The sequence below is a fragment of the Rhinolophus sinicus genome, linkage group LG02 (genome assembly GCF_036562045.2).
Source record: "Rhinolophus sinicus isolate RSC01 linkage group LG02, ASM3656204v1, whole genome shotgun sequence".
In the NCBI taxonomy this organism is placed as follows: Eukaryota; Metazoa; Chordata; class Mammalia; order Chiroptera; family Rhinolophidae; genus Rhinolophus; species Rhinolophus sinicus.
In genome coordinates this window covers 159293746-159316247 of record NC_133752.1, presented here as the reverse complement: position 1 = coordinate 159316247, position 22502 = coordinate 159293746, and the positions used below count along the sequence as shown (strand labels likewise).

General features: G+C 36.8%; 1 protein-coding gene across 6 annotated transcripts in view; it reads left to right on the top strand.

The window, feature by feature from the left end:
* Positions 1 to 13912, top strand: part of FGD4 (FYVE, RhoGEF and PH domain containing 4) — a 183323-nt gene extending 169411 nt beyond the window's left edge. For all 6 annotated transcript variants that reach the window (XM_019736660.2, XM_074325842.1, XM_019736677.2 and 3 more), the window contains 7 exons: positions 1741 to 1913; positions 5353 to 5383; positions 5831 to 5923; positions 6202 to 6327; positions 9472 to 9612; positions 12188 to 12328; positions 13523 to 13912. In XM_019736660.2, the coding sequence (XP_019592219.2) occupies positions 1741 to 1913; positions 5353 to 5383; positions 5831 to 5923; positions 6202 to 6327; positions 9472 to 9612; positions 12188 to 12328; positions 13523 to 13777 (960 nt within the window). In that variant the 3' untranslated portion in view covers positions 13778 to 13912. The remainder of the gene's footprint in view (positions 1 to 1740; positions 1914 to 5352; positions 5384 to 5830; positions 5924 to 6201; positions 6328 to 9471; positions 9613 to 12187; positions 12329 to 13522) is intronic.
* The last annotated feature ends 8590 nt before the right edge of the window (positions 13913 to 22502 follow it).

Here is a 22502-nt window from a genome sequence, read left to right as displayed (position 1 = left end):
GTACGAGAGATGGTGTCACATAGACATGTTGACATGTGTTAAATATCCATCAACATTTCTTATCTTTATGGCTGTGTGGAGCCAGACAGAGGGCCTGGTAGAACAGAACATCTTTCCTTATTTAATCCTGTCAACAACCTGTGACTTTTACAGATAATAATCCTGAGACATTAAAGGTCACATCGCACACAAGGGTTTAAGGCCCTGGTTGCTCTTGTCTTAGAAAAATATATGTAACTCTAGAAATAGCGCAAGAAACAAATATGAAGTAGGAAGATAGGTATGGCCCTTCTTTAGGAGTCTGCCTACAAATTAACCTAGATACAGAGGGTGCCAAAAAAATGTATACACATTTTAAGAAAGGGAAAAGCTGTAATAAAATTGTAATAATATATACCGATAACAAAAGATGAATACAAGTCATGTGTATACATTTTTTTGGCACCCCCGGTATTTAGACTTTCATCCCTTTCCATGTTTTGATAGATTCAGTGTGAATTCCATGCCCTCCCGAAATCATTGCTTGAGCCTGACTAGCAGGTCCTGTTCATTGTTGACTAGAAATGAGGCACAATACATAATTGGATTCAGTTGGAAAATAAAGCTTTTCATTTTTAAAAGTAGATCGTATAAAGATCTTTAAAGACTCTTTGCTAAAATAGGTGACTTTTCTGTTAATTCATACATGATGAATTATTAAGCAAGATATGGGCCAATATAAAACAGTGACTTAGTTATTTACATAAAGTTAATGTCCTAACCCGACATGTTCTAATGAAATTGAAATTAATAATTTTAGCTGTTTTTAACGTAACATTAAACACACTGATAAAAATAATAGCTAAATATTGCTCTAGCAGCTATTATAGAATTATTCTCGAAGACACAACAATTAGAAATTTTGCTGTCTGAGGACTTCAACTTATATGGTTGAGAATAGCTTGAGAACTTCAGTTGATTCTTAATAAACTTGCTGAATTCAAGTGAACTAACTTTTTTTTTTTGACCCCGTCCCTCCTCCCCCCCGGTTTTTTTTAAGCCATTGTTTCTCAGTCTAGTTGTAGGACAGAGCTCCTTGGCTGGTATTATGAGCCTTGCGTTTCACCCCCTTTCCCCCCGCCAGGCAGTCGGTCACTGGTCGCTGGTCATTGGTCAGCAGCTCAGGGCAGCTCTTGCTGCCAGCCACTCATGGCTGCTGGCCACTCACTATTGCCAGCCAGCGTGGCCACTGGCTGCTCACAGTAGCACACGTCAGCACACAGCAGCCCATGGCAGTACCCAGCAGCGCACATAGCAGCTCACACCGACCTCCAGCTGCTCACAGCAGCTCAGCTCCAGGGGGAGCCATTGTTCACAATCTTAGCTGTAGAGAGCACAGCTCACTGGCCCATGTGGGAATCGAACCGACGGCCTTCAGCATTAGGGAGCACGGCACTGCAATTGCCTGAGCCGCCGGGCCGGCCTAATTTTTTTAATAGTACAAAATGATTGGTTTACTTAAATTCAATAAAACATTTATGGATCAACGAAGGGAAGTATACGCGATAAATTCTAAAATATGATAATTTTGATATAAGTGTAAAATCTCAATATAGTATTTAAATAATTTTGCTCACATAGACAGTAATGTAGTCCTTGGAAATTCCTTGGAATATTGTCTAAGGCTACTTTCAATGTTCTTCACTTTTCTCTCTCTCCTTTGTTTTCTTGTTTATTCATATGTGTTTTGCTTCCCTGCAGTTCAACAACATGTTGCTATACTGTGTGCCAAGATTCAGCTTGGTGGGCTCTAAATTCACAGTTCGAACCAGGGTTGGCATTGATGGAATGCAAATTATAGAGACTCACAATGAGGAATATCCACACACTTTCCAGGTATCTGGGAAAGAGAGAACACTAGAACTTCAAGCCAGGTAAGAGAACCATTTCTATCACACAGTTTTCCAAAAGCATCAGAATGAATCATAGGATAGAATAATTCTGAGGATCTTTCCCAAGTGAATGCTACAGACCTCTGGGAATCTGGTTGGACATAAGTGGAAAGATGTAAGCTCTTGAAAAGCAGGAATTGTGTTTTCCCTTGTGATTCCTCCATAGTGCCTAGGATAGTGGTTTTCAAGTAAGCATTCAGTAAATTATATTTGCTCTTCAGATTTACAAGGTGCTCAGAGAATGAAGTTGTTAGATTCAAGCCAGAGTTTTGAATCTTGTAGGAAAAGGTTCTCCCCTACACCTTTTTCCCTCCATCATTCCTTTTTTCCACAAATGTTTATTGATGCTTATTATTCCATGCTAAAAGTTGAAGCTTTAACTATCAGTTCTTCAGAGGCTCTGCATTCATGGGACTTAATGGCACTTTGATGGAGAGAATATTTGGAGGAAGCAGGGTGGAAAAGGTAATGATTCTTCTGCCACAGTTGGAGGATACATGGAGGAGGCCATTTGGGGCTCTAATGGCCTTTAGCAACCAGGACTTCTGGAAAGGGTGTCCCCTCTTATATGCTTTATTGAGTGGGAGAGAAAGAATTGGAATCCTAACATCCTGTCTGCTAGCATAACCATGTTTGGAAAAAAAACATGAGAACCATTGTGGTAGAGTACAGCTACCTCATGCATGAACCACTGGGAGACAGAGTGCTGTCAGGTTTTAAAATAATTGCTTTTGAAGACTATCACTCATTTATCCTCATAAAGACCTAGCATGGCGAAAATGGGGATACTCCAAAAAGTCACAGATCAGAGTGTAAAGTACCAATCCCAGCTCGACAGTTCCAATACTCTAGAATCCATGGAAAGTCAGAGAGCTCGTGTCTTCCTTTGCACCAATAGCATGTGGTTCTGGCTGCTCAGGTGAATTCATCCTGGATATTTACGCTTAGTAACTACCTAAAAGCTTAAACTTCAGACTTTCAAAAGAATAAATCAGTTTAGCAGGAATCTATGCCCTGGAGTCAGGGAATTGGTGAAATTACAGTTGTGGAAGATGGGGTAGGCTGGGAAGGTTTGAAGAAATAGCCACCCAGTTATTTGATTTCCCACTGAAAATATGTACTGAGCCTGGCATTACTGAGGGAGCAACCAGGGGATTACTCTAAAAGTTAAAAAGTGGCATTTCAAGCATGAGTTAAAATGGTGGAGGGCTTGGCTTTGAATACCATGGTTTTTCTACCTTATCATGATGGGGTTTGGGCCCCAGTCATCAAACCCCAGAGAAGAATGTATGATGTTGACTGAGTGATTGGACCTGGCCACAAGGCCTCACCAATAGTTCTGATCACCATAGAAGTCTTCATGGCAGAAGAACAAAGGTGCTGCTGGCTCTAAAATATCAGCATACTTCCAAATCTGCAAATCCAAGAGGTGTGTCTAAATAGCAGAAGAAAGATTATCAAGGTTTCTTGGGTTGCCTAAATGGGGACTCTGGTCCTCCATTAACAGGTTGGGCTGTTTTCTTTTTAGGAAAGGGCTAATTCATGAGGAATTTTCTTAAATATAGGTAGTTACCACTTTGTAGAGTTCCAATATGCAATATTGGATATATTCCAATTAGTATTGAAAACGTGGTCCTTTTGCCTTAAATTTCTTATGCCCCTAATATCATTGCTCTAGTTATATTTATGATTATATGGTGAATTAAAGATCTAAATTAAGCGATTACTTTTCATCTAGTCTATAATGACTCTCTCAAGAATGGACAAACAACAGTGGTTCCAGAAAGGTAGAATGTTATAGGGATTACATGGAACCCCAAATTAGATACATATAAAGAGAATTCACTTCTGACCACCTGGGAAAAAAAGTGTTCTGCTTTTCTTGCTAAATGAGCTAGCCTCAGGACTGACTACTTCTTATACTCTGTGCACTCTTCCATATTCAAAGGCTTATAAAGTATTCCTGTTTTATATAAAGTTTTTATTCAGTGGTTTTCCATTGTTAAATGAATATAAAAATATAGTGATAAGTAAATTAAACAAAAAAGTTTTAAAAAAATCTTCCATGACTGAGAAAGTAAAACAAAAAACACTAAAGATTTGTCAAGTTTCTTTGCATTTAACAGGCTGAAATCAACTAGCAAATAACTGCTATCAGGGCAACAGAACTGATTTTGTGGGGACAGAGCACAGCAGTATGGAGAAATCTTTTTTTGAGGGACAATATTGAAGGCCTACCACCACCACCACCACCACCACCACCACCACCACCACCACCAGAGTTCTTGGTCCAAGATTCCCCAGATGAACAATAAGCAGACTCTTCCATTTGACAGGCACAGATTCCAGCACACCATGGCACTTAATAATAAATTTGCTGGAAAGATGGTGTCACAGGAGCACACCTCCTGCCAGACTCATGCGTATGTGATATCTGTGGGATCAAGTCATGTGACATTCAGGCTGGAACTCAAACTTAGCCCTAACCTACCAAACACATGCAAACAGAGCCCACCCACTCTTTGACTCTCTTAATAATCCCTCAATTGGACATTTTAGTCCAGAGTATACTAAGAGGTATTTTTTTAGCATAGTATATAACAACAGTCAGCTACATAAGCTACCTGCAAGGGAGGTGAAATAAAACTTGTCTTAACAGGAAAACAGGGGATTTGACTATAGTCAGAGAAATTTTTTCCCAACAGAAAATTGTTAAATACTTCCAAATCAGCATACTTCCAAATATGCAAACCCAAGAGTTGTGTCTGAACAACAGAAGAGAGATTATCAAGGTTTCTTGGGTTCCCTAAATGGGGATTATTAATCTGTGAAACTTCCTTCCTACAGGTATTAAATTTTTTTTGTTTTGCTTTTATCTATTATATAATCGGTTAGGTATGGTATTGCCTGAAGCCTCCTAACAAAATAAAATTAAATTGTTTATCAAAGGAAATGTTCAATAGCTCCCTAAGGTCATACAAATGTATTTTAGATTCTCGAGGATGATTATAATCTTTTTAAAGATGGGCTGTGACTAGTAGCCTTTAACATTTTTGTCTGTTTTTATAAAGGTGTATTGGAAGACTAGTGGTATATACAGTATAATGCTAGCTCTACAGTTACCTGTTATATACAACTTGATGGTGGTTGTTTAACTTTATGTCAGGGCAGTTTATTAACAGAAGTTAAATGTATCTCTCGTCATCGAAAATTATGTGTACCAAAGTCAATGGATAGTCTAAAATTCTGTTTAAGAATTTAGTTTTCAATTGCCAGAGATTCTGTTTAATTTTGATTGTAACTCCTTCTTGGACATCCCTGAATTTTCCAGAAAGTTGAAACAACATTAAAGCATACTTTTATTCACCAGGTGTAACTCATTAATGGTCTCTGCATTCAGTTTAATTTTGTTTTGTTTTAGTTCTGAACAAGACAAAGAAGAATGGATCAAGGTAATCCTGATTTCTATTTTCATTTTTTGGTAACCTCTATATGTGTACACAAACATGCACATACCGTGTTTCCCCGAAAATAAGACTTAGCTGGATAATCAGCTCTAATGCATCTTTTGGAGAAAAAAATGAACGTAAGACCCAGTCTTATTTTACTATAAGACCCGGTATAATATAATATAATATAATATAATATAATATAATATAATATAATACCAGATCTTACATTAATTTTTGCTCCAAATGACGCATTAGAGCTGATTGTCAGGCTAGGTCTTATTTTCAGGGAAACAGGGTATTGTTGCATTGTGCACAAGTTGTAGTCATCGGATCAAGGTCATTTAAGTGTTAAGGTGATTTCCACCATAAATATTTATTTAATAAAGTAGTTTCATTAATTTGTATGTGATGTTCTAATGTGAGCTTTGAATTTTACTTATATTTTAGGCCCTTCAGGAGACCATCGATGCTTTCCAGCAGAGGCACGAAACCTTCAGAAATGCAATTGCAAAGGATAATGACATTCATTCAGAGGTTTCTGTAAGTTGAATTAAGTTTTCAACTTTTATCTGTTTTCTCTTTGCAGTTACAAAAGATCTATCTGGTCGTTTTGTTCTCCAGCCTTTTCTCTTTGCAATGCTAGAACCGAGGGCCTTTGCATACTGCTTAATCTTCTTTGAATCTTTTACTTTTCTTCCTGGGTCTAGAATTTCAGAACATGGTATGAGCAATGTTACTAAAGTGCTTTGAATGAATGAATGAATGAATGTGACAGTTTTTTTTTTCTATTAAAAATTGAATCTCTCTTTCCTTTTTAGACTGCTGAGCTAGGAAAAAGAGCCCCAAGATGGATCCGAGATAATGAAGTGACAATGTGTATGAAATGTAAAGAGTCTTTCAATGCACTGACAAGGAGAAGGCATCACTGTCGAGCATGTGGGCATGTGAGTGAGATTTCTTGCTCATTCAGGTTAAGTGTTATAAAATCATGTACTTGGAAAAGACCCCAAAAAATCATTCAGTAAATCACTTCATTGATAAACGTATTTTAGTGACAACTGTGTACAAAGCACTGTGCTGGGCCCTGAAAACTGGTAAGCAAAATGATACCCAGCTTCACACAGCTTACAGTCTAATAGCGAAAGTAGACCAATGTCCAGTAAATGGATTAGTATGCATTTCAAATTACTGTAAATGCAATAAGGAAGCAATCAAGAAGTTAAAAATGGAGAGTAATGGTAAGGAAGGCGTTTTTGGAACCAATTTTAGCTAGAAACATGAAGACTTATCTGAGGGGTTGGTATTTCAGCTGTTGCCTAAAAGGTGAGAAAGAGCTAAAAACCACAACAAGGGAAGTGGGAAGAAGTTCAGGTGATGAGACTCTGTATGTCAAAAGCCCTGAAGTAAGAAAGAGGGTGGGCTAGTCCTGAGACTGCCAGAAGGTTACGTGGCAAGAGCATAAGGAATAAGTTGAAGTGTGACATAGTAAATAGTTAGAGAAATAATAACCAAAGGAGCTGATGGCTTTGAGAAAAGAAGAGATGGAACCTTTTTTCTCAATTTCATCATAATGGAGCCTATTAGCGTGAATGGAAGTTCAGGATTTTGATGGAAACTTCCCTCCATTGTAACAGAAAGGAAAAAGGTAAAGATGGGCACAAATGTCGGTGTGTTTTTAATTTAGTGGGGGAAAATGAGGGAATTTAGGTCTGATGACATGTATATTTTCACTGAAGTATGAGGAAGAGTCATCAGCTGACAGTGAAAGGGGCAGGAGGTTGGGGGGTGCGGCTTGCAGAAGGAGGGCTAAGTATGAAATAGTTGTCTCTGAGCAGGGAAAGCAAGCCTATCAGGGAAACAGGTGGACTGCGGGTGTCCATTACAAATTTAAAAGGGCACATTCGTTCATTTAATGGCAATAATGTTTCTCTCACAACTCAAGCTAGAGAAGGCACGTAACAGGTTTTCAGCACTTAAGTTGTTTCATATGGAAAGAATGATAAGGAAAAAAGCACAAAATGAAGCTGGAGAGAGGTAGCAGCAGGCTTTGGAGAGCCTTGTAAACCAAGTTGAAGATTACATTTTCTCTAAAAAGCAACGAGTAACCATAGTGGAGAGTATTGCAGTGTTATGGTCTAATATAGTATTAGTATGATTAAGTGCAGTAATTTTTTATTAATAGTTCTTTTAGATTTGTCTTACACTACAGATTTATTCTTTTTTCCTAAGTTTCAACTCAGTGAGACAGTTTTATATTCAAAATTAAATTGATAGCAAACATCTTTTATTCCCTCAGGATAAGACTTTTAAAAAATCTATCATTGAGTTTGCTTGAAATGATTTCAGGTACTGACATACTTGCCTTCTGTAAACAAACAAAAATATATTTGAATGTAGATCATCAAAATACTATGGTATGATTTGAATATAAGATATTTGTTGATAGGAATTTACAGATACAGACATATCTAATTCAAAATCCTAGAGTAATTTCATTGTAATTATGAGAAAACAGTAAATAGTTTTTTATCATGAATTTTACACGCTGTGAACCTAAACCAGCAGTTTTACTAATATTTTTATTTCTTAAATAGAGTTTATCCACTATAAATTGGGGGGAAATATGCTTCTAGAAGCAAGAGGATACCTTTTTTAAACTAGAAGATTTAAAAAAATTATCCTATAATAATTAGGGAAAATACCATTCATTAAGAAATAGCATCTATTCATTATAGTCATTCACTCCTTGGCATTCTGTAAATGTTTATTGTGTACTGATGAGCAAAATATACAAGGACAATCTCATAGAGCTTACAGCCTAGTTCAGGTAACAAACATTATTCAAAGAATCACAAAAGTGTATGATTATAACCTGTAATCAGTGCATGAAAAAGAGTACAGGGAACTTTAGAGTAGCATGGTGACAAGAGCTGTGCTCTATTCTGGAAGTTAGAGTCGTCTTCCTTGAAGAAGTAAAATTTTGAGTCAACATCTGAAGGATGAACAAGAGTTAACTCACTGAAGCAGAGATGAGAGAGGGCGGGAGCACAGTACTTTCGGGACTGTAGAAGCCAGTGCCACTAAAGATACAGGAAGTAACAGGGACAGATTATGCAGGACTTTGTGGACTATAGTTAAAAATTTGTGGGGCAGCCCGATGGCTCAGTTGGTTAGAGGGTGAGCTCTTAACAACAAGATTGCTGGTTCGATTCCCACATGGGCCAGTGAGCTGCGCCCTCCACAACTAGATTGAAAACAATACTCCCCACAACTAGATTGAAAAGCAATGACTTGACACAGTTTCCCAATATTCCCCAATTTAAAAAAAAAAAAGTTAATTATCCAAGAGCAAAGGGAAGACTGAAGGATTTTAAATAGAGGAGAAGCATATCAGATTAGTATTTTTAAGAGAACATCTGATGCTGCTTGGAAAATAGCTTGGAGGGAAAATAGCTTGGAGGCCAGTAAGAATGCTACTACAGGGAACAGTCACAAGGCTATAATCATCCAAGATAGGATACTGATAGCTTGGACTCAGGTAATTACAAGGAAGATGTAGAAAAATGGACAGATTGAAAGACTGTTTAAGAGGTAAAATCAGCAGGACTTTGTAATATGAGTCTCGGGGGGTGAGCTGTAGAAAGGCGTCGGGAATGATCCTAGGTTTCTGACTGGGCATGGCTGGTTAGATGGGCGTCCCATCTCCTGTGATAGGAAGCCCTAGGAGAGGGGAACAGGTGGGGTGCGGTGTAAGGGGAGAACTGAGGGCAAGGAAGATCGTGAGTTCATTTGGGGAGAATATTGATGAAACATCCGGAGGTATGAAGAGTAAAGGTCTGGACCAAACCTTCTAAGATCTCCCACCTTTACAGGCCAAAGAGAGAAAGGTGAGCAAGCAGAGCCCATCACAAACAGCATTATACTACCATGATAAATACTCCTAGTGTTCATGAAGATATTCTTAGTCTAATAAAAATTTGCCTTTTATATTTAATTCTTTCTCATTTATTATCATTGTAACTGATTATTGTTTAAATCTTATTCTTTAAATAGGATTATTCACTCTTCATTATCTTTTCTAATTGAAGGTGGTTTGTTGGAAGTGTTCTGATTACAAAGCTCAACTTGAGTATGATGGTGGTAAATTGAACAAAGTTTGTAAAGACTGTTACCAAATAATAAGTGGATTCACAGACAGTGAAGAAAAGAAAAGGAAAGGAATTTTAGAGGTATGAAACATTAAATGTTGGATATCATTTGGGTTTTTATACAAGGAACATAGAATTGTCTTTTGACCCTGAAGAATACAAATAACATATCTGGTTATTTCTTAGTATTTGGAGAATGGCAAGCAAGGTTCATACTTTTGTTCTATATTGCTGAATCTGGGGGCCATACGTGGTTGTCTAGAAAGAGGGGAAGTACTATGTTAAACCAACATGCATTTGAGAGTGAAATATATTGTGTTTTTGACAGTAGCTATAGTCAAATATTAGAGTATTAATTGTTGTCTCTTCTAATGCCCAAATTATTATAGTATATTTTTTTCATAGAAAAGCTTTCTTCTCAGTTTCATCATATTGGCTTTGTAAACCACTGCATGGAATTATTAAAATTTAGATTAAAGTATTACTTTATTACATGGAAAACTTCCAACTTATTGTCCTGAAAATCATTTAATAGCCAATGACAATGATCTTATACCTGCATTGAAATATTGAAATGTCTCACAAGTGAATTTGACTCATGTTTTGGAATAAATTCAGACCCCTAAGCTTCAGAACTAGAAAGCAACTTATATCTGAAATGAGTTTTACACCCAGAGATATTAACAACATAAGGAATAAATGATAAGGCCTAAGTTCAAGATAGCCTGGCAAGTCTGTGAAGAATAAGATCATGGTCAAAATTCTATGTATCTAAAGTCCTAGGCATACTGGTTTATTAAGAATCAATGAGCGTATATTGAGCATGTACATTCTACAGCCATACAAAGCTCATTTCGGGTAACTGAGAAAGGATCATAAACTTCAAGATCCATTTAAGGTTAAAGTATAGGCCCACAAACTAAAAATGTAACTCTGAATTCTAGGGTATGTAGCTGTTACTTGAATGGCAGACCAAAATGGGACTTTCTCAGGCAGAGGGGGTGGAAAGAAACGCTTCATTGGCTCCCACGACCACAGCCTCACTACTTAACAGCAGCAACAGATGTTACAGACATAATTTAACTTGTTATAAGGGCTGAGTTTCAGGCTGTATCTATGAAATGAAAATCTCTAGGTAGATTTCCAGGAAAACCTATACTTGGGGAAAAATCAATTACTTACTAGGCTAACACATTTAATCAAATAAATGTACAATGTGAAATCCATAAATAGAAGATAAGTATGTATATGTGCATAAGCACACACTCATGCATGCATATTTGAAACTTGCTTTGTGTCAATTATTTTGTTATTTGTGCTAGACTAAGGGTCAACAAACTTTTTCTGTAAGGGGCCAGACAGAACCTATTTTAGTTTTTGCAAGCCAAGAGGCAAAACTGAGAATATTACTTCTTTGACAAGAGAAAAAACAAATTTTCACAAATTTTTATTGGCCAAATGTAAAATATAATTTAGTATAATTTTTTATTATGGTAAGAGGAAGAATGGAATTCTTTGGAGGGGAGGGCAGATAACATTTCATTAATTAGAGTCCAGAGTTAGTGTTTCCAATTAGCAAATCGATTTTAAATGTTCATCTGTAAAAGCTGTTCTTAGCTCACAGGCAGTACAAGTAAAGATAGATGGTGGGCTGGTGACTGCAATTTGCCAGCCAGTGCTTCTTAAACTCTCTGTGATGACCAGCCATTTAATTTACAAACCATCACAGCTCAGAATTTTTATAAAATACACAATCATGTGCTTGGGTGTCATCACAAGGTCAAATTGCTATGACAGTGTCTCAGTGCTTCCTCTTACTCTCCATGTTTTTATCTTAAACCAGTAACAAAACAGTTTGCAAACCAGCACTATTCAGTGGACGACGCTGAATAACACTACCCTGAGAATTTGAACAATAGAAAATAGAAGCAAACCAGTTGCTTTCCATAATGGTGTAATAAAAACCATCATTTCGTCAAATTCTTTTGTTCTCTTTTAGCCAGTGAGATATATAAATATAATCTATTAGGGGGCAAAGCAGAAAACTGTAAATGGCTCTACAAAGAGTTAATGTAATTTTTAAAACGTTTAAATTATCTCAGGTTCCAGGACAAAGTTTGCTGGTCAGTATTTGCCTTTTTGTTATTGCATTTTTACATAGTCGAAGTTGGTATGCATTGTGGTTAAAAGTTTAGGCTCTGGATCCAGACTCAAATCCTAGCACACCAGTTCCTAAATTTCATTATGGATCTTGGGGAAGCTATTTCATATCTGAATCTCATACATAATGAAATTTGTAACTTCTTGGTGTTGGTGTGAGGATGAAATGAAATACTATATGTAGAGAGCTAAGAAAAATGACTTCATAGTAAGCAGTCAGTAAATGACTGTATTTTAACTTTATTTAAATTCAAGGTCTGGTAATACAGAGACTTAAAATTGGCTTAAATATTTTCTCATGCTAGTAATAAATCTAGATGAGTATTTAAGTAATAATTGTAGATGAACTTTTTTTGGACTATCCCAGTAGACATTTTATATAAACACATTGTACTTTATGAATTTTTTTTTTTTACATTGAATCACTTCTCTTGTTCATTTTGTGTTTGTTTTCTCTTTCTCACTCTCACTCTTTCTTTCCATTGTATTTTTCTAGATTGAATCAGCAGAAGTATCTGGAAACAGCGTGGTATGCAGCTTTCTTCAGTATATGGAGAAGTCAAAACCTTGGCAGAAAGCTTGGTGTGTGATCCCCAAACAAGACCCTCTTGTGCTGTACATGTACGGTGCCCCCCAGGTATCTAAACTGCACCTGTCTAAAGGGACAGAGGTTGTCAGGGACAGGGGGGACGCGAGCAGACACTGAACTCAAAATGCTTCCATCACGCCTCAGTGGAACAAGAGAGCTCAGATGGTTTCACTGTTTTCATTGCAATTGAAAAAATAAGAAGTAACTAAAATTCAAGTTTATTTAAGCTGCTTGATTCCTTTCATAGCCAATAATTTCTTCACCCTCTGGATCATTCTCCCCTTCTCATTCCCATTCATTGTGGGGTTGAGAAAAAGGTGAGTTGAATTAGAAAAGGACTTAGGGAGAAGGGGGTGAAGCAGAGGGAGAAGCAAGAAGGAGAAGGAGCCTTTTTAATGACAGGAAATAAATAGTAAGCCTTTCACCCCCACCTCCCCTCTGCCACCGCCCAGATAAAGGAATACCTGAAAGAGAAACTGAGAGGCAGAGGAATTTAAAGCAACCTTAGAATAACATTATCTAGTAATAAATTTTTGAGACCCATGTGTGCATGGATCTGAGATAAATCTGTGGGAACAACAGACATGCAGGTTTAGCATCTAACCAGAGCGGTGCCTGGCGCTGCGGATTGTGTGGTGCTTAAATAACAAACATCACTTAAATCAATTATACATTCACCTGGAAATATATAAAATTTTAAATGTACCTGTTGTCTTTTAGCCTGTATCGATATTAAGGGCTAGTAAAACTATTTTATGTTAGAAATAAACTTAAAAAGCCAAGGTATATATTTTATTGTGTTTCATTGTTTTTCCCATAACTTTTTCCTGTCCATAAATAAATTGATGGAGGAATGAATGAGACACCAAATAAAACTGGTAATGAAAGAATCATTAACATTTGCTGCTTTTATGCAGTAAGATGACTATCCCTTTCTTTCCTTTTTCACTGAATGAAGAGCTGAGTAGGCTCCCTCACAGGGAGGAGGTGTAGGGCCAATGAATCCTAGCTGGTTTGAGTGTCAGCTCTCATCCATTAATTCATCCAGCCAACATTGTTAGTGGCCTCAGGTGCAGGGGCAATGCTAAGTGCTGGATCACGATTCCTGTGCATAGAGACCTCACCTTGTAAGTCTGTGTGGCCTGGTGGTAGGAAAAGAGCTTTAAGGGAGCCAGCTCACAAGAGGACATGCATAGCAAGCTATCACATCTCACATTCTTCTATACCATGTTCTTTCTTTAGGATGTTAGAGCCCAGGCCACCATTCCACTCCTGGGCTACATTGTGGACGATATGCCAAGGAGTGCAGACCTGCCACACAGTTTCAAACTTACCCAGTCCAAGTCTGTGCACAGCTTTGCTGCAGACAGTGAAGAACTGAAGCAGAAGTGGCTGAAAATCATCCTTTTAGCTGTCACAGGTGAGACACCAGAAGGACCTAACGAGCATTCAGTCACCTTGCACGATCATCCTGACCCTAAAAAGTCAGATTGCTGAACTCCAGGACCAACCATAGTGTGGGGGTCTGAAGACTTACAGCTTCAAGACATTCCCAGTTCTCCTTATTCATCTCTTAGCACTTTATGTTGAAAAATATAGGCTCATGACTGCATCTGTTAGGGCACTATTTTCCTACGTTTATGTACTCCAGTGAAATTAATGTGCAGAGCCATTCTACCGATAAAAGTTGGAAATAATGTGAAAAATGGAGCAGTTTTGAATGAGCTATTCCTTGAAAATGTACTTTTGTCTTGAAGAAAATGGTATCAATTGATTGTCTCACTATCAGGTTAGAATAGGCCACTTTCATTTAAGAAACCTTTTAATGTCTTCTCTATCACATGTAGGACTTGTAACAGTTTGAAAGATATACCTCCATGTTGCCAAAATAGATCCATGGTTTAAAAGAATACAGGGACAGTTTAGGCTGTTATATTAACTTATTTAATTTAGTTTATAAAGCTCAAGCAGCATAAATAATATATGTCCTTTAATAACAAAAGAAGAAGGACAAATTGTTGGTGTTCAAACTTTCTACGTACTAAGAAAAGATAATTGTTTTTGTAGAAATAGTCCTAAGAATAAAATATCTTAAGTAAATAGCAATTGTGTATATATAGCATTAAATATTATATATACGTATGTATGTGTATATATATATATATATATATATATATATATACACATATATATATATGCTTTTCTCTTCAGCTTTAGGTTCATATTTGTCTCTAATTTATTTTTTAAATATAAAGCATGTTTTATCTTGGAATTGAACAATGTTCTAAACTTAAGAAATGTTTTTGGTGATTTATGTTTAATGGATTGACATCTAAAAGTATTAATATTTTTATAATAAGAAAAAGCAGTAATTTATGTGGCATGGGATATATTAGTGAATTCCAACAGTATTTTTAAAATACTATTTTTTTGTTCTGTGCCTATTAAAAGAGTGCCTCTCTTTGAAGGTGCTAATAATTCCTAGTATTTAAGTATAAGATGAGGATTTAATTAATGCTTCAGTCTTGATTATTCTGAGATAAAATGCATTTTGGCCACTGGGATGGTCCAAGTCATACAGGTTATTTTGTCTTTTATAATCCTCTAATTGTTGCAGCAGTTAATATCAGCATGCACAAAAAATTTCACCAAAACCTGAACTGTATACAAGATACCTGACCTCACACAGAAAACGGGACATAAGGAAACTACATTTACTGTAAAGTTTTTCTTTTCCATAAGACAGTTAACGTGGCTAAAAGAGGACTATATGTAATTAACACTTAAGATAACTGTGTGGGCCTATTCCTTGGTCAGATATGAAACAAAATTCACATGTGATAACCTCTGTTTGAGGGGGGTGGATAGATATTAAAGGAAGTTTATGCTCAACTCTTTAAACCCGTTCACTAAAGAAGAGGGGGGTGGGAGACGCAATACTGAAAACCAATATTTTAATGATAGGTTTTTGGGAGGTACAAGATGACTGAAGAGAGTCTGAGCATTTTTTTCCCTTTTATCCTTCTGGGGAATCTTGATAGACAAAATATAATTCCTGTGACGAAGGCTGCTCTTCATTATATTATAGTTATAATTAAAATCTTACATTAAAATCTCACATGGCTATTTAGCTTAATCCTTTTCTCAAATTAGAGCTAGGTTTTTGTTGTTTGTTTTTTCATTTATCCTGTTATGCCCCAATTATCACATTTAATACATCAATCAAGAAATCCACAAGAATGACCCCACTATCTTCTGCCTTTGGGGATTACACCTTAAGTATAGAATGGATTCATTCAGAATTTCAAATTTCCACTCATTTATTCTGGCCCTTTTAAGAAATATTTGAAATATCTCCTATTTTTCTTCACCCCAAAGGAGCAGAAAAACAGAAAAACTTAATTATGGCTGACATGATTAGGTTGCCTTCCTCCATGAAAGGAATACCAGCCATGATCATTTACCTTAAACCAAATACTTGGAGCCAAAAAGAGATAAAGGTAACCTTTTCCTATTAAATCAGGGACAGACTAAGAAATATTTTATATTGCTTCTCTTTTCTCGTTGCCAACTGTGTGTGTGTGTGTGTGTGTGTGTGTGTGTGTGTGTGTGTGTTCATGGGTGGTTTTGAGAAAGTTGAACTATAGCTATAGATGATGCTTTGCTTTTCTTAATCTCAAGAAAAGAGAAGCAATAAAAATGGAGAATGATTATCAGGGGAAGTTGACTTGTAAATCTGTATAGAACAATTGAAATGTAAGGGCCAAGTAGAAGATTTATGGGCCAAATTTTTTTTGAAACTGTTCTGAACAGCAAGTCAACTATACTTTCCCTCCCAGTAAGTGCTTCTCCTGGAATGGAAGTAACATGGACACACTCAAGTTTTGGCTCAATAAATGTCAATGTCATTTAATTTAGAATATTGAAAGGATACTCATGTGAACAGAATATTTATTATCATGCTCTTAATGTTATCTTTAATTTGTTTTAAAAATTAGAAATGGTATTGTAAGAAGAGAATTTGTTTATCCAGTCACCATCTTCATAGTCACCCCATGTTCTTTAGTTAAGCACAAAAAAAAGCAATGAAGCAGCCTTACCTGTTTATTATTAAAGAATCACTAATGCTTTTACTCAGAGTAAAGCAAAGGAATACTCTTAGTCAGCCGTTTAGTAAACACTCAACTAAACCAAAAGACCTCAAAGTGTGATTGGTTACAAGAACAATCTATGCCTTTTGCTTTCTGAGACACCTAAACAGTCATGACAAATTGAACCTAAAAGAAATAATTGCTTGCTTTCCTATTAAAACCCACATTCCATATGGGTGTTATGCTTTATTTTCTTTAATTTGGTGCTTCCCAGGTTATCTTTTCTTTAAAGTGCCCTTCCTCCACACTTAAAAAAATACTTCTTTGATAAAAACTGCTGTTCACTATAAAGCATTCCAGTTTTTTAAACTTAAATTTTGCTTTATTGGAAGTCTACCATTTGGTATATTAAGTATGAAATGTAGTGCAGACTTATCTCCAGGTTTTAAGTGGGACTCAATAAGGTAAAATGCCACCAGCCACTTTTGTAATAAGGGTATCTGCAATGCTGTCGTGTATGCAAGCAATAAAACTCTTCAGGGTATGTTTTTATACTGAAATTTTAATATGAATTCCCCTAGCCACAAGGACATAGGAATTAACTTCTAGAAGTGATAATGTAACTCATTGCTCAGTATACGGAAGAGAAAGTATGTGTGTGGGGGAAGTGGGCATTGTTTCTTGGATTTAAATAACTATCAAAAGCATTTTGCAAAGCGTATGGATGGTGAAACAATTAAAGCACATCTGCACTACTTTATGAAGCTTCATTTCATCTTTCACGAAGTTCAATGCTACATACAGTTTGGTGTACTTACCTTCACTGGGTGACCTACCCCAATTTTTTAAACACCCCAATTTTTTAAAATTGCCAAATGCTTTTTAAGAACTAGCCTTTTAAATGTGCCCTGTCCCCATATATAGATATACATTTGGATTTTTTTAAAGAATACTTGTAGTCATAAGTATATAAAGGAAACTACAAACTTTATAGTACTGCAGGGTCATTAATGATTCATTGCTGCCTTCTGGAAACTTTATATCAAAAATACTTGTGCAAGGTTGCAATTATGTTTTACTTTTTCTTGTCTACTTTGTGGAAACAGGGTATTTTTTTCCCCCTTCACATTTTAGATCTCATTTCTGGTTACATTCAAAGCCTTAAGTTCTTATTCTGAGCCTATTGTCTGTGATAACTCTAATTATGATCTTTTGGGGCTGGATCTATCCTGAGGAAAAGGCACCAACAGGAACAAATAAACTTCTAGGGAACAAAGGTCTTATTTGTTTGCAGGTATCCTTGCTATAATGCAGAATAGAAGAGTGATAAAAATTTCCTACATCACATGATGTTCGTGTTAGCGGGTCTGAGATTAAGCACATGTTATTTATAAGCTAAAATTAGTTCAAAAGATAAGAATGTCTTAATGTTTTTGTTCTTAAAGTTTGTATTCTTCAAGAATGTATTAATATAAAAACTGTGGCTAACCAGTTCTTAGTCTTAGGACTGTATTGACATTTGTAGTGGATCATGTTATTTCTTTATTCTCATCCAATTTTAATTGAATCAAATTGATTTTTATTTCCATCTTACTATCTACTGTAGATTCTCCAGACTTAGTAAATATGAGTAAAATATATAAAGATGGCTACATCTACTTTAAAAACCCTTTCTGTGAATTTATGAGTATATGTAGATATGTAAAAATACTGTTGATTTCCAATTCTTTTGTTTTCATAGGAATGAAGTTTTTATAGAAACTGTTCTTTTTAATGTAAACATTTCAACATAAATTATTTACATGGATTTTTAGTATCATTCATTCTTATGTGTGCCCTGTAATCATGTCATGAGAGGATGATAACTTTGCTTTCTTTACTGATATGCTAGAGGGGAATAAAATTAGGAACTGAAATGAGCAAGAAAGAACAGAGAGGTGCACAGAAAGAGACTGCTGGTCTTCAGATCAGAGCAATGTGTGTTAAAATAAGAGAAAAATACTTAAACTGCAGAAAGAATATAAACTATAAGAAGTAAATCTGTGTAACTGCATACTGATGGGATTTGTTGCACCCAGGCCATTCATTTTGCCTCTAAATTATACAGTTAGTATCTTGTCATTACTTTCTTTTCCCTTTGGGTTTTTTTTTTTTTTAAATAATTTCGTTCTATGGGGTCATTTTCTGCACTGTTTACTGAGGTAAATAATCCATCTGAAGTCCATCATGGTCTTCTACTTCCTGGATTGAACGTTTGGCAGAATGCAGTGTTTTTTCCGTGTTTTGAGATGATAGCACATGGCTTCTACAAGATTGTTTTTAACTTGTTTGGGGCCAGTTACATGATGGTCATCCGTTCCTAAAATTCATTATAGGTTGAATTAGTGAGATGTAGATTTAGTGAGAAATTAAATCAAGAAATCTCATTGTAGCATATTTTAATAAGTGAATACCAAATACATAGAGTGATATATATGTAGGTTTAGGAAGAAACATAATAGTCTGTGGGGACCATTATGATAACAGAATTGCATTAGATATTACACATTATATGGATAGTGAAATATATCACTTGGTGGGGTTCTCCCTTCATTAGCAATCATGTCTGTATATAAAACTGTTTTTTGTTTTTGTATTACCACACTAGCATTTCATTTTGTGAGTGACAATTGACTGATATGTTTGAATAAGTGTTACCTGCGTTTTGAATTGTTGACTGAGCAGTTTGAAAAAGTATGTTATCAGAATTTTAGAGTTTACTCAAATGTGAAAAGTGTACACAAATGTAATTTTTCTTTCCTAGCTATATAAATGTAAACTACTTGCAGATAGTGTATATATTGTGTAATATATGTATATTTGGTCATAAAAGCAGAGAATTGGAAACATTGTAAAATTAAGCACTTTAATTCCTATTAAATATTAAATATTTGTATCTTGTAAATAAATACATCATTAAATGAACACTAATGACTTAGATGTTATGATTTTGATTGTCAAAAATTTTGGATGGTTCGTCCCCTTCTCCCCAATGTCAATTATGGAGACAGGGGAGTCTGTTAAAATACAAGTCAGATCATGTTGCTTCTCCACTCCAGTTCCTCCAGGGGCTCCCCACTTTGCTCGAAACAAAAGCCAAAGTCCCTTTCTTACCATCAATGACGTTGTACCTCAGCTCTTTGTCTTCTTGAAGGAAAGAATTCAGTCAAGAGACAGAGTTTGTGCAGCATGGGACACCAAGAAATTTATTAGTAAAAGCAAGTACACTCCGAGATATGGAGCGGACTGACCCAGGAGAGGGAAGCAGCCTCTCCTTACATTACGTGAGAATTTTTATTTCTGTGGGTAGAATTCTCTCTCTCTCTCTCTCTCTCTCTCTCTCTCTCTCTAGTATCTCTCATTCTCTCACCTGGCATGCCTCCGTACTACTCCCTTCTTGCTCCTAAGGTTGTCTGAGCTCATTACAATGGCTCTGAGAAGCAGGATGTACATTCTAATAAGCAGGATGTATTCCCATCCCTCTCCGGCATTTTCCCTTCTTCTTGCTTTAGGGGCATGTGTGAGCCTGCTATCTTGCTGAGCTAGTTGTTTTGTGCCCAACTTTGTTTACGATATCCTGCAGAGCAGGATATCTGTGACCTGTATAGGAACTGCTGCAAGGGGCCTCCTAAGTGGAGCTGGTTCCCTCCTGCACATTTCTATCTACCTACCTACCCTATCATCCCCCACTCAAGAGTTTGAGACCCTGAAATCTTGTAGGAGACAGATGGTGTGTCTCTTCTGTATCTACTTCCTGCTGAGGGGCCATGTCATCGTCAGGGTCTCGTTCTCTTGTTCTCTGTCAGGATGAAGAAGGTGTTGTCCCCGTATTTTTGGCAGGTGGAAGGCGAAAGTTGTGAGTGATAGTGTCCAGAGGAGACAGTTATAAATTTGGAGCTTCTATTTCCAGAGGAACAGGTTGGAATCCCTGGAGAACCATCATTTTTAAGTGCAACTGCTATAACCTGGAGGAGACAAACTTGACAAGTAGATTAAAAAGACATGGGCCAAGCAGTAGTAGAAGTAATATACAAACTAAAGGCCCTAATAAGGTTAGAAACCAAGTTATGGAAGGTAGAGTATCTCTTGTTGCCTGCCAGATGGATTCAGTTGTTGGACTTTTTCCTTTGCAAAATTATTCAGCCTGATTCTATATTTTTGTAATATCTTCCTCTTCTTGACTGGTGGCATTTATATAAGTGCAGCCAGTCTTATTAATTACTGCACATACTCTCCCTTGTTCAGCTAATAAATAATTAAGAGCTAGTTGGTTGTCAGGGACATGTGTAAGCAAATCAAAGGACTGTTGGAGATTCTGGAGGGCGCCGCCGGTGTCTTGAACTATGGCAGCTATGGACCTTGTTAGGTTGGGTAAGGTAGGCTTATAATAGGCAAATCGTCCCGAAGGGGCTGCTAGACCTATGGGAGCCCCAACACTGGCTAGAATAAGTCCTATGGCTTGTTTGGGTTGGCGGTGAATGATGTTATGAATAGTTACTGATATGCTTCAGGGACCTAAAAACCCTTAAGGTGCATTGTCCTTCAAACTGAGAATTGTCAAAACATAGATAGGCCAGGGCTATAGGTGGTTGGTGGTAGACCCTGTTTGGTGACTCTTTGAGTGGCTTCACAAGGTCCTATATGTCTCCACCCACTACCACTCAGTACCATATGTTTCCTTGCTTTTCTTTAAACAAGCCAAATACAGGCCAGACCTATAACACGCACAACTAGCTGTTCCCTCTTCCTGCAATGCTCCTTCCCCTACATGTCTGCATGATTAACACCTTTGCCAATTTAAAGTCTTTGCTCAAATCTCACCATCACAATCTCACTTGACCATGATAGCTCAGATTACAACTGCCTCCGCTATGTACCCGACACTCCCATTCCTCCTTAATCTGATCTGTTTTCCCATAGCACTTATAATTTTGTAACAAACTAAATAATTAGTGATTTTTATGTTTGTTTTTATTGTCTGTGTACACCTTCTATAATATACCTAAGCTCTATAAAGGTAAAGATTTTTATCTGTTTTGATTACTGATGTCCCCAATCCCCAGTAGAGTGCCTGGTACATCATAGGCACTCAGTAAATACTGAATATAAAAGCTTGTTATATAAAAGAAAAAAAAATGAACAGGATCTTCTAAAGCATCAAATTGTTATGGGTACAGACACACATTTGGAATAGCGGCTGACAGGAAAAGAAATCAACATTTTACATACCCTGTTTCCCAGAAAATAAGACCTAGCCGGACAATCAGCTTTAATGTGTCTTTTGGAGCAAAAATTAATATAAGACCTGGTCTTAGGTTATATTGTATAAGACCAGGTCTAACATTGGTTTTTGCTCCAAAAGACGCATTAGAGCTGATTGTCCGGCTAGGTCTTATTTTCGGGGACACACGGCAGCTAAATTGTTTTCATACCAAAGCCAGGTTTCTGATTAAGGGTTTAAAACATAGTCAAGGACTTCAAAATATAATGGTGAAAATCTTAGCCAACCTTTGCATGATGGATTATTGCTTTTAAAAAAAAAACCAGTTGCAACCCATTATCACCACCATCACTACAGCACTTGGACTGTGAGGAAATTAGAAGCAGCTAGTCACTGTGGCTGGAAGAGCCAGAGGTGCTGAAAGACTTATGTCCTGAGGAAGTGGGGCCGGCAGAGTGGACCTGGCCCAGAGTCTGAATGCTGAGCACTTAGTCTGCAGTCACTCTCTTATAGAGGAAATGATTCATTCATTGTGTGGGTCCTGCATTTAAGTGAAAACAAAGCCATGTTTTGTCTCAGTAAAGCAAATGCTCTTTTATACCGTAAGATGGCACCTCACAGTTCATTATGGTATTTTCACAAGAAACAATATTTTTAGTTGATCCCTTAAATACAGCGTTACCAAATACACTGAACAGAGTCCTGAGTCACTGATACCGGGAGCTGATTGTCTAGGTGAAGTCCCAGTCTGTGGGCAAAACTCTAGGATGCTACTTCTTGGGGATTTGAGTTGGCTTAAAGGCTTGGGTTCGCCTTCTATCAAAGAGTGCAGCTGTGTCTCAGGCAGGAACATAAAATAACTGTAAAAGCC